At 36.2% G+C, this 12,768-nt stretch overlaps 2 protein-coding genes across 9 annotated transcripts in view; one reads left to right on the forward strand and one right to left on the reverse strand.

Annotated features, from left to right (window-relative positions):
• DYTN (dystrotelin) overlaps window positions 1–6,319 on the forward strand; it is a 76,473-nt gene extending 70,154 nt beyond the window's left edge. The window contains exons 16-17 of one of the 2 annotated variants that reach the window (XR_010080755.1): window positions 5,921–5,978; window positions 6,126–6,319. The gene's annotated coding sequence lies outside the window, so the exon portion shown is untranslated. Of the gene's footprint in view, window positions 1–5,920 lie in introns of both variants that reach the window. The other variant, XM_063400336.1, reaches the window with a different exon arrangement.
• ADAM23 (ADAM metallopeptidase domain 23) overlaps window positions 1–12,768 on the reverse strand; it is a 69,945-nt gene that overhangs the window by 28,771 nt on the left and 28,406 nt on the right. For all 7 annotated transcript variants that reach the window (XR_010080753.1, XM_063400320.1, XM_063400321.1 and 4 more), the window contains exons 9-15: window positions 12,222–12,287; window positions 9,254–9,325; window positions 6,699–6,865; window positions 4,788–4,872; window positions 3,950–4,040; window positions 2,314–2,362; window positions 698–797 (exon numbers count right to left, since the gene is read on the reverse strand). Coding sequence is in view for 6 of the 7 variants with exons in the window: in XM_063400320.1 (XP_063256390.1) it covers window positions 698–797; window positions 2,314–2,362; window positions 3,950–4,040; window positions 4,788–4,872; window positions 6,699–6,865; window positions 9,254–9,325; window positions 12,222–12,287 (630 nt within the window). In the remaining variant the exon portion in view is untranslated. The remainder of the gene's footprint in view (window positions 1–697; window positions 798–2,313; window positions 2,363–3,949; window positions 4,041–4,787; window positions 4,873–6,698; window positions 6,866–9,253; window positions 9,326–12,221; window positions 12,288–12,768) is intronic.

A 12,768-nucleotide genomic window follows, 5' to 3' on the forward strand; every position in this document is an offset into this window, starting at 1 on the left:
GTAAACAGAACAGCCTAATAGCCTCATGTGGTATTAAATTCTACAAGGACAGCAGTTTGACACTATGATTAAATAGAATATTAATGCTTTGGATTGCTCTTACTTGGCAAAAAGAGCCACATGGAATATTTTTATACTGTTCAGCTTTAGAGGGATGTCAGGCTAACATTGTCTTAGAAAAAATTATGACCTTGGTAAGTTTTTAGGAAAAAAAAGCTATGGTACAAGGAAAGAGCTATGAATGATAGAGTGTGCTAGATGCACATTTGAAACGAAATTCAGCTAACATTGAGAACAACCAAATGTATTACTGTCTATATGAAATCCTCTATGGATTTCTATTGCCTAATGTGGTAACTGGCATTCTTTTTTACAACCTCAGACACAAAGTCCAAGAAGTGAGTGTAGGTGGAGCATACACTATGACCTCACTTCTGGATTTATTTTGCACTACTTCCAGCTCAATAAGTAGTGCATTTATGCTGAATGTGATATTTATCATTATTTGAGTACGAAGAACTGTGGAAAACAAGTTGTATTCCTCTCAATATTATTTTAAAATGCTATGAGGCTGAACAGCTAATTACAACTTCAAAAAAATACCCACACAGATACCTGAATAAATTTGAGAACAGATTATGTCAGTGAAATTATTACATTTTCATTACAATGTCCTGACTATCAACTTATTTATTACCTTTGTTGGCCTATTAAAAAGACAGGCACCTCCCCCACGAAGTAAAAATTCTTTGTATTCTGCAATGCTGCATTTGGAGAATTTCCTGGAATGGTATACCCTAAAATGGCAAAGAATTAGGTGAGTAAACGTTTTGAAACACCATCAGCTACTGGAAAGGGGAAAAGGGGTAAAAACTTTTCTTAAATACTGTAAATCCCAGTTTCTTACAACCACTGTGTCCAACAGTATGACAGCTCAGTCTTATTCTCAAACAACAGAATCAGAACAAAAGAAAAATTTTAAAACATTTTGCCTTTTTTATATTTCTATTTTATGAATGTACAGTATATAAAACTATAGCTTTTAAACTTCTTAATAAGATAAACCCACATTATCCTAGTAGCTGCTATTCAGCCTTTCTATTGCATGAATAATCCAGTATCCTCTCAGGTTTGTTTTTAGCACCTAGAAGACGCTACAGCAAGAAGTTTCACAGCTTAATACAGACTGGTAGCAGAACAATTTTATCCCATTTTGTTCTGTCATATTTGTTAATCTCATTTCATTTCTCTCTAGTTCCTATACTGGAAGAAAGAGTAATCATTTGTTCATGATGTTACAGACTTCTCTCATATCTCCTCAACTCAATCTTTTTCCCAGACTACTGAAAATGTACTTTATTATTACCTTCTCACTCAGAAATTGTCTGACGTGTTTATTAGTCATGTTTGAGATCTGGGAATGAGATCTATTCACACTACTAAAGACTGGGGTAGCCATGCCATAAAGGAGGTTGTCCATTCCTTTCCTAACAGTTCACTGCTACTGAGCTATTCCCCACTGAATTATTCCATATAGAAGAAATGTCTCCTGACACTGACAGAGAAAAGGCTTTAAAATGCAGCTAATTTTTCACTCATTTCATTAGTCAGTCCTTTTTCAGCTTCTACATGACCATCCTCTGCTCCTGGCCTTTGTTTACTGTTAACCTTCTCTACAGAAGAGGTTTATTCCACAGCCTCCTCTTCTGATACTTCCATCCAAGACCAGTACCTTGATGAGTTCACCGTATGAGGGAAGCCGGTGTCCATTCTGATCAACGCCTCACCTCGGATTGCAGAGGCAAATTTATGGAATGATTTTCTGCTGCATTCATACAGTGGCTGACAATTACAAGTCTACAGAGAAGCCATAAAATAACTCTACCAAAGAACCCATTTCCAAATACCATACAAAGAAATGAAGCTCCTTCTGTCTTATCTGTAACTCATTTTCTCCATGAGTTTTGTGATCAAGCTTCCACAGTTAGCAAGATACTGACAGGCAGTGATTTACACGACTCAAACCTCTGTATTTCAGAAGTTATCCCTTTCTAATCAGTTGCTCACAGTATAGAGAAAAGAACCTCTGGCAGTGTGTGAGGGTGGAGGGCAATGAAATTCCTCCCATAGAGATGTGCTTCCCCTTCAGACTTCACTGACCATTTATTTACCTAAGGACTGAGTTCCAACTGTTTCTAGTTTTTTGTTTATTAGCACTAAAACACATGGATAAATCAATGCGTAAATATTTCTGTCAGAATGTAAACTATGAACTCATTCCAAAGCCCTCGATTACTGATATTTATGACATACCCTGTTTCCTCCATGATGCAACCACCCCAGGATTCAGTGCAGTCACACTCTTCTCAGACAAGACCAAAATACAACAGAAAAGGAGAGAAGTTATAAATATGCTTATAATAAATACGAAGTACTCAGTGTACAAACGGAGCTTGACTAATTTTACAAAGATTTGATGGTTGCTTGGCTGTACAAACTCTAGCCCCAAAAAGGAAACCAGCCCACTTGAAGGCATACTAATACATTAAATATATATATGGTACTTTCAGATTTCCATATCTGCAGGCTGTTGAGACTCAACACTAAATTTCAGGCAGTACACAAAGCTAAAAATAGCTGGCAAGGTTCTTCCCTATGTGCACTCAAAACAAGCAGCACAAAGCTGTGTGCAGTACACATAATAATAATGATTTTAAATGTTCACATTTTCTCCTTTCTAAAAATACAGAATACCCTGAAGAGGATTGTTTCTGGACAAGCCAGGCCTTTTCCCTTTGGCATAAATTATTAGCAGTAACATGTCAGTCAGCCAATTAAACATTCATTCGAAAAAGTAGTTGAATGAAAATGGATTTACAGTTTACTTACTGCTATTGCATGTAAGTCAACAGTGACCAAATTCATAACAGAAAAACAAAAGATCAGCACCTTGTGGTTGGTAAAACAAGCTGCAAACTGCCCATAAAAATGATCTACCAAACACAGGTGTACTGTAGTTACTACTGCAAATCCAGAGTTTCTCCATGGGAAATACTGAGAGATTATTGATATGGTTATTTCTACTCTCCCCAGGTCTGATTAATCTTTCTCTGTAAAGGTCATCCAAGTAAGGACACTAAGCTATCATATCAAAACCCTCTATCTTTCAGTTAAAAAATATTCTGATCTGTAAATTGTATGAACTCTGTTTTACCTGTAACCAAAAAACAATAATACAGAAAATATTTTAGCAGTTTTCTAGTTTACCCAATTCAAAAGCAATGCTTTACAAAACAATATTCCTAAGCATGGTTTCCTAATTTACAGATTTTTGAAGTGATTCCACAATGAAGTCAACGTTATTATTCACATTTTTAAAGAGGAAACAAAGAGAAGAGGTAGCCAAACTGCTTACAAAATGCAAGTGAAAAAACCAAACAATTTTCTTTAGCCCTGAAAAGGGCTTTGCAGCAGTTTTTGTGCCAACACTCTACATTTATTAAGGCCACACAAATTTGGTCTGGCTGTGAAGCAGCAAGGTAAAACGTTTAGCAAATGTCACACAGGACTAGGATACAATTCTTTCCCATTTCTTCAACTGTAAATCAGGTATTTTTGCACTTTAGGAAGTCAGCAAATGTTTTATTAGATTTACAGATTTTATTATGATAGAAAAGGAGTTCTAAATAACATTAATGTTGTTTTTACCTATATACCTTTGAATATTGGTTATGAATCTAACCTCTCAACACAGGACATCACTGAGATCATGCAAAATGTTGCTAAACTGCTGGCTCTTATTTTGGTGAAGCTGAAATTTCACTACATATTTTTCCAAAAGCAGCAATTCTTGTTCTATGGTTACCGCAATTTTGGCATTTTTTTCAAACGTAAGAAAGGAAGTGTTTATGCATTTAGCTAAGGAAGACAAAAGACTCCATGTACATACTCGGTTTCCTGGCAGCTGGCTCCCACTGTATTCCAAGATTCTGAGCAAGACTCTGTGCTAGTTCCTGTGCCATGGGCAAAGGGAGGCCATACTGCATTCCAAGAGGAGCACAATTATAAAAAACCCCAAACCATCAGTTATTGCAATGCACACTACACTGGCTCATTCTGGCTTACCACACACCTACTACATCAATAATTCAGTGCAGCCAATCACAATTCTGTGTGCATATAAGGAAAACAAACTCAATAAAGTATATAACAGATAAAATATTCCTCTCCTAGTCTCAGGCAATCTCTCTCCACTGGTTAATCTAAAGAAAGAAGTCTATTTGATATATATGCAATACAGTCCTGTAATAGTAGGATTTAACTCATGTAAAAACAGAAGGATTTCATTATCAATTTAACACTGCACTGAGGAAAAAAATTACAAGAGTAAAAAATCAATACACAGGAACAATTTGTTTTTTAATTTCGATGTTTAAAAATTTCAAGAAGAATTACAAGCCATTGGTACCTCAGAAGATCAAGTGTCTTACAGTGGTAGGACAAAGATATTCATTGCTGTGTTTCAACACCTGTCTGAGATTTTTGGGGTCTAAATTTCTGTCAAATATAATAAAAGCCAATTTAAGCTCTTTATAAGGACAAATACTTTCTAAAAAGAAAAGCACTCTGAGCAGTAGTTTGATGATGATCAAGAAGGCTGGCTGTGAAAATCCTAGCTTTTTAATATATAAGTTATCTTTAAAGCCCCAAATACTGAAACACAAACTCTTGAGATTATAATGTAGAGATTCTACTTTATTTCATTTTAGTCATGAAAAAAAAATTACCTCGTTCACTCCTACTCCTCTGGCCACAGAGCAAACACCTCCAAAGTAACTTAAGCTGCTCCTTTTGTAATGAAATGTCACATTCCTTACAAACAAATAAAAATGAAGAAACTATAACACATTGACATTGGGCACCAAGAGCTCATTGAAAGACCATACTCTCACACATACTATGATAGATTGCATGCACATTCATCTATTTCTAGCATAAAAAGCAACTGCAAGTTTATAAACAGAACACCAACACTGAAAGAGGTGGTTTTATATAAGCTTTGACAAAATAACTATTTTTCTCTTGTAGAGTCAGAATCAGTCTTAACTCACACACAAACCAAGCACAGAAAGTTTGCGTGCCAGACTCCTAAGACAATACAGTGATAACATTTCTTTAAAAAGTTAACAATATAGTCCAATTTATGATCTGTCAGGAAGGAATTCTGTTCTGAAATGTACCAGTATTGAGAATTCTTAAAATTATTATCTTAATCCAAACCAATTAAAAGTTCTAGTTTCAAATCCAAATGAAAAGATTGAGAATATACCTAAAGGGAAAGTAATTTAATACTGCTCTTTAACCTTGCCTTCCTTCATTTACTGTTAGTAAGTCCCAAATCATTTAGTTAAGTAATGTAATCTGGAAGATCTAAATTATTCAATAGAATGGCTATAAATGACTATGAATTGCACCTATTTTAACTTCATAGTCATAATAATAAATTTACACAGCCTACAAACAACCTACAGTGACCCTGCATGATGCACAAATGACCTAATCTTTTAAAACTAATGTTTTCTTTTAAATTACACGTTACCTCATACAGGTATGTATTTATTTTTCAGAACATTCTAACAGCCATCAGAACTTTCGGACTGCAGCTTAACTAAAGGCACCCAGGGGCTTTACAACAGACAGGATTGTAGTAAGGGCTGAGCCTGACAGGCACTTCTAGAAATGTTCTAGTTCATCTCCCCCCAGCTCCAAGGAGGCTCAGCTGGAGCATGCCATGTTCCATTAGTTTTGGAAAATCTCCAGGCATGGACACTCCACAGTCTCTCTGTGCAACCTGTTCCAGCATCTTCACAGTGAAAGGGGGTTTTTGCCCTAAGTTTAAATGGAATTTCTTCTGTTTCAGGTTGGATTTGGTACCTTTCACCATGAGAAGAGCCTGTTGCTGGCAAACTCTTCAGCAGGTGACATAAAACATACATGGCAGTCACTAAGAGTGCATGTCACAAGCACTGTGCCTGTATTATGAAGAACAAAATCTTCATTGCAATGCCTGTACTAAGGAAATCTGGAGGAAATTCTTCATCCCCTATTTTTATCTTTTTCTGCAGAAGATGAACTGCGGGAGAATCCCATAGAAGACATTAGTTACTCCATCCTCACAGTATGTCATGCTGCTGGGAGACAGCTCAAGATCTTTATGCTGCACAGGGGAACACACATTTCCTTCTCTTTGTTACAGTGCCACGAAGTAAAATAATCCTTGCTCATGGCTGAAGTCGTGCCTAGTGATGCAAGTGGAGTTTTCCCTAACTGGAACACTCTTGTGGCAACACATAATCCTGTTAGCTCTGCCCTCTCCTGATCATAATGGGAAAAGCAGCACATTACACACCTGATTAGCAAAGCTAAGCATCCTTAAGGGCTCATCAAAAGACACCTCACATGTGACACTCTCTCCAGATTGCAAAGACATTCAAATATCATTAAGATATATATTAACGTGACCACGGTATATACTACACCTATTAAAAACAAGTGTTAAATATCAATTAAGTTTCTTAAGGAAGATAGATGTTGATTAATACAGAGAATACCAAGCAAAAAGAGTAAGAAAGAAGAGACAAGTAGAGCAAAGCAGTAGACAGGAAACAACATCCCAAGCCACTGCCAAGGGTACGTACGAGAGCAGGTGCACAGCATCAGCGTGCTGCTTGATGTAGTGCTGCCGGTACTTGGAGAAATCGTGCAGCATCTGCAGAGGGTCGGGGTGAATATTAATGCGATCTCGGTCTGTCCACGTCTCCACAGCAACGAGAACCACCCGCGTGTTCAGCTGCTCCTTGTATATCTGAGGGCAGAGACAGGACAGGCACAGGAGTGGAACACTGGGTCACACATGCACAGCTAGCCAGCAAGAGTAAAGCGGAAGGACAAGAGGGATAAAGCAGGAGGAAAACACGGGGAAACAGTTAGCTGGTAATGCCTTGCATTTCCTAAAAGCTGATCTCATCAACTTAAATTTTATGTTTTAGAAAGGAAAAAAACAACCCTTGTTGCTCTTTTTTTTTTTGAGCCACTCCATTTTCTTTAGAATTCTCATGGCAAATAACTTTGCCTCTGAGTTTTGAAGAAAACCTGTGCAAAAATCAGCAAAGAAGAAACGTAAAGGTACACTGCGTGATCTCAAAGAAAAAGAAAAGAATGATCTCAAAGAGTAGTCAAAGACAATTTTAAAGCTGAGATTAAATAATTACTCAGTTTTCCAATAAATCCAAATTTTAATTAATGGTTGATTTCTATTTATATAGTATGATCACTTAATTCTCATATTGCTTGAGTGGAATTAAGGAAAAATATTGCTTTTTCTATAAATTTTAATGTTACTGTAGCAATAGACAATGAAACAACAATCAGGCATTAATAATAACAAAACAGTTTTAAAATATGCATTTTAACAGTGCATGACACTTGATTCTGACATTAAACTGCTTCTGTCTTTAGGTTCAGTTCAAAAAATGTCCAATTTTATTAACTACGGTTATGCAGAACTTAGAGACCTACAAAAGATGCATTCCTTATTCACCCCGACCAGAAACCCAGTTTTGTATCAGGGCAGCATTACCCTTATTAAAAATGCAATTTATAATATAGCTTAGGAAAAATAACAGAAATACAAAAACAAGAGATAGGAACCAGCTAAACTCAGTTGGTCAAGACCTTTGAAGGAAAAGAGTATTAGCATGCTTCAGTCTCAGGGAGACAGGCTGAGAACATACACAGAAAATGGTTTACAACATGAGAAAACCCAATGAAATTAAACTGCCTGAAATGACACAGGGGTCGATCAATAAAGACTTTGCTTCTGTTTACTGAGAGGAAAACTATTTCCTGAAGCAAACAGCAACAAAAGAATGGAAGAGAGGGCAGAGAACCTGAAGGCCTCTGAAAGCCAATATCCTTTTCCCAACAATAAATCAATAAGAAATACAGCCCACACCCTATGGACACAAGGGAACAACAAGGCAGAAAATCTTGCTCTTTTTCATGCTTTATTTAAAGAAGAAGCCATTAGGATGTCATTTTGTAAGATCTCTATGAAGGCACTGAATTCTACACAAGAATGAAGCTTGACGTTTCTGCATACACACAGATAAAAATGGAAAAAACAGAGAAAGAAAGAAAAGATGGATGAAATAACTTCTGTCAAAATTTAGAGGAATGAGAGTAATAATTATCAGATGAGGAAAAAAAGACGCCACCTTTTCTCTGGGTATGCGGAATACAAGTTGCAGAAATACTACAATTATTTACATTCTTATGTACTCTAGTAACTTTTCTTTAGGCTACTGTCATTTTCAGATCATTACAGAAAAATATTCCAAAACACTTCTGTTATTGCATGTATTGTAAATATATTCACCTAAATTTTCAATATACATCCAGTACACTTTATATGTAAGAACAACTAGTGCACTTTTTCCTCTGAGCCATACCAACTGTTGACCATGTTTTGCACTGAATCATATCCCACAGTTCCACTGGTATAAATAATGTCACATGGAAAAGGGACTTAGAGTCAGCATTTGGTAGCATTTTTATTCATCCCTACTAGAAAATCTACTTCTTTTCACTCCAGACAGAGCTCTGAAATGTGTGTGATCACTATATGTGTATCAAAAAGAGAAAAAAAAAACCCAAATTAATTTTACCACAAAATTTACTTTTAGTTTATATGCTGTAAGCAAAATTGTTTTAAATTTAGCACAGTAACAAGTATGGTATCTGTGTCAGTTCCATCCATGTATAATGTACTACAGTGGCATTTTGTTTGTTTTTAAGCTATAAATAGAGATTTATAAAGCAGATTTTTTACTCACACTCACTTTTTCTCCCAATACATATATGTAACCCCTGTGAGCTATACTTGCAGTTTCGATCACTTGTAGTTAGATTTGTTTCACAAATCTACATTTGATCAAATCTCATTCATAATTGGTGCTAGATATGGAAATCACCCCTGCCAAGGGCATACTCTGACTGTTGCAAGCTTTAAGAACAATGCCACAGACAATCTGGTAGTTTCTTATACCTTCACCCCAGGCTATTGTTCTGCAGAGGACCTAGAAGTGCACTTTAAAGTGCAATTGAAATCTGGTATCTGAAAATGATAACATTTTTAATACAGTGCTAAAGTAGAAGTCAGTGAACCAGTTTTCACAAAAACATTGATACTTACAGCATCTACAAGGTTTACCACAGACTTTGCAAAATTGTTTGCGTATGCAGTTGAAGAACGGTGCCTTTTGAACTAAAAGAAGAGAAAGTAGAACACAGTGAAAAATTAAATATTTATTACTAAGTCTTTATTTTTACAGCATGAAAATAAAAATAATGTTTTAAGAAAGAGTAGGGGAAAAACTCAAAAAACTTTTCAGACCACAGCCTATATCTCATATTCAAGAATCCCTGGAAGACAAAGGAAGCCATGTACGTTATGCAGCCTTTCCCAACTCTAAAAGGAGCATTTAACCACAAAAAATATTGTGTTTAGAATCAGAGTTCAAATGTTTGAGACAAAATTACAGGTAAACATGAACATAAACATGAACTCCAAATTGAGAGGATGCTTTACCCATTAAAACTGCTCAACCTGATGAGTTACATATCAGACTGTAGTAGCCACGCTCCATCACTTTAATTACCACACATGAAGATGAAGCATTTACTACTTATCCTGTGCACAGCTCTCTGCAAAGGCCTCCTTTTCTACCGTAGCACAACACTTCCATGACATGCAGCAGTAATTATAGGAAAAGGTAACATGGAAGAGGGAGCACATGGTAAAAGTAAATGTGTTTGAACATGAAAAGAGTTCAGCTGAATATCTTAAATTCTAACTTAGTTTTTTATTATTTTTATAGACCTAGATGAGCTGTATTACAAGTTCTGCTTCATAATATCTGTGCATGTCATTGAAATGGTTTCATGTCTCATCCTGCCTCACAAGCCCCTTCTGTTCAAATTCAAATTTTTTAAAGATGCAGCTATGGTATCTGAACATGACTCCATATGACTTTCAAGAAACTGTAAAATTATGAACCAAGATTACATTACACAGTATGATTTGCAGATAGGAAAAATAGGTCTTCAAAATCTCATGGAAAATTAATGTAAAATAGCTTAGAACGGGGGGAAAAGCCTTTATCAAAAAACTTACTAATTTCAACTACTGGTTAAAAGCAGCAAGTCGCATTTGACTCACAGTGCTACATTAAAGTGTCAGTTATTCTCTCTATGAAACACAGTACTTAAAGAGGCCTTGGAAGAAGAGACTCTTCTCTGAGCAACTGAGTAGTTGCTCTCAGGTACGGTTCTTGTAGGTGCCTAGGATTTACACAGAGAGGTGCATTATGCCATGGACTGGTCCCCAGAGAAGAAAGGCAATGGGGAAAGGGGAAAGGGGAAAGGGTGGCTTGGCCTTTTTGTTTTGAGCCAATCCCAAACCTTTCCAGAAGTGGAAAGGTAAAATAATATGCTTTGGAAAATGTTCTTGGCTTTCATGAAAGAATTAAAATGCTAAAATCAATAGCAACATCCCACATAATGTGGTTAAACACAGATCCTAAAAGAAATTAACCTAAACCAGTAAAAAATGCAACAACCTAATTAAATGTGTTGAGGTACCTTTATTGCTAGACAAAAGGAAATGTTGGGAAAATACACAGTATTCACCATTTAACACAATGATCAAGGAGGTTTAAGATACTTCTTCCAACGAAGACCTTTGCTGCAGGGGAAACCTGCCCTCTCCTGGTAAACAGAAAATCTTGAAAGTTCATTTAGTGAGTACATTTAGAGCTCCAGGACTGGCAGGCTGTGACTCCTAACTGTGAACACCTCCCTAAGTATATTTATTTTATTCCTTGAACAGAATTATTATCTAAGTCACTGATAACTATGAAGCAAAAAATCTTGTGCTCTAAAGTTCTAACAAAGTCTGTAATAAGTGTAGTGAACACCTTCAAGCATGTGTCTGTAATACAAGAGGCCAGGAAGGAGACAGACATAGGAATATTTTCTCTTCATAAGGAATACCAAGCACACACATCAAACAAGACAATAAAACAGCCATAACTTCAGTTACTGTGCACTACTGCTAAATAACCAACACCTGAACACTCTCAGAGTAGTTTCCCACTGGGTGGCTTTACAAATGAAAACAGCTCAAGAAATTTCTGTCCTACTTTTTCCACCCATTCAAATTCCCTCCACAGTGCTAAATGAACACAGATAAAATAGGTTATGTTGCCCAGGCTATTTCTATGATTCTTTAGAGAGGTGAGGGGAGGGTACACAATCTGGCTATTCAGCACCGGAACAAGTATGAATTACTGCATCCTGTTCTGGTATCTTCTATTTCTTGCTCTTGAATATCATCCTTCAGTGCTGACAACAGAGCCCACAACTCCATGAAGCACTGGGAAACTTGCAGCAGGGTGAGAGACAAAAAACTCTTTACTTGCAAATAAAAAAGGGGACACTATTGTATCAGCAGAATTCAATTTAAAAAAATATGTCTTGCTTACAACAAATGTCACTTAGTCTGACTTTTTCCAGTCCTTCCTCAAGACAAAAAGGGGAAAAAATTTGGCTTTCCTCCCCCTACCAATTTTGGGTTTTTTTTTTAATGACAAACACTTTCTGAATCAAACAAACAACTTACCTTTCACTCCATTATCACTCCTGTTTGTAAGTACGGAATAACCACGAAGAACAATCAGAGTTTTGTCTACATGTTTTGCTGCATTCAAATTTAAGTTAGTAAAACTAAACTCAAAGTAACAAATTATGACCTCTTTCTATACAACTTCAAAGATAGGATGTAATTTTAGAACATTTGGTGTGTTTGTTCAGGACAAAAAAGGTTTGTTGCTTTCCTTTGTTCGTTATGGGCATATTAATGATACCAAAACATTCAAGATACATTTTGAATATATAATTGCCTCAAAAAATTTTAGGTAACATTAAACTTCATTAGGTATTATGGCCTACAGTGTATATTACAGTACAAATGTTAACAGCTGCTGATAAATAAAATCCTGGGCCCGAAAGTAGCTGATGCAGCACAGGGCTGTACATCAGCCTACAAATGGAAGATACATCAGTCAGCAAAAGGAAGATTACTACTGAATTGCTATACTTACCATTTTATGGTCATTGACTATCATGAGCTCCAGATATTTCATTTCTTCAAAGACACCACGAGATAACTGATGAATTAAAGAAATTCTTTCAGAAATCATGAAGATGTAGTGATCTTCAAAAATAACTGCAGCTGATTTTTATTATAGATATATATTAAATATATATTGTTTAGGGTATGTAAACCAGTAGACAACTGGGTGAGAAATGCAAGTAGAGTAAAGAATCATAGCTCCAGTAACTTAGACACTGGCTGAGAATCTGAGCCACATCACTAAAAAAGTTCAGGGTCTTCTACTCTTTGCTTCTGTTCAGACACCACCACTGCTTCTCTCCTCATTTATGGACTTATTATGGACTACTCACCACAGATTTAATGAGGAAGTTACTAAAAACATAAGCACCCTCAAAAATATGGTGTGGATTGCGCAACTCAGTGAAGAAATACAGAATAATCTACTTTAACTCAATTATTTCCCTAACTGATGAATATGCATGTGAAGATCAGGAGGACTGCTCACTTATGTTCTCACAGTAATCCAGCTCTAG

This window comes from Prinia subflava, chromosome 6 (assembly GCF_021018805.1).
Source record: "Prinia subflava isolate CZ2003 ecotype Zambia chromosome 6, Cam_Psub_1.2, whole genome shotgun sequence".
In the NCBI taxonomy this organism is placed as follows: domain Eukaryota; kingdom Metazoa; phylum Chordata; class Aves; order Passeriformes; family Cisticolidae; genus Prinia; species Prinia subflava.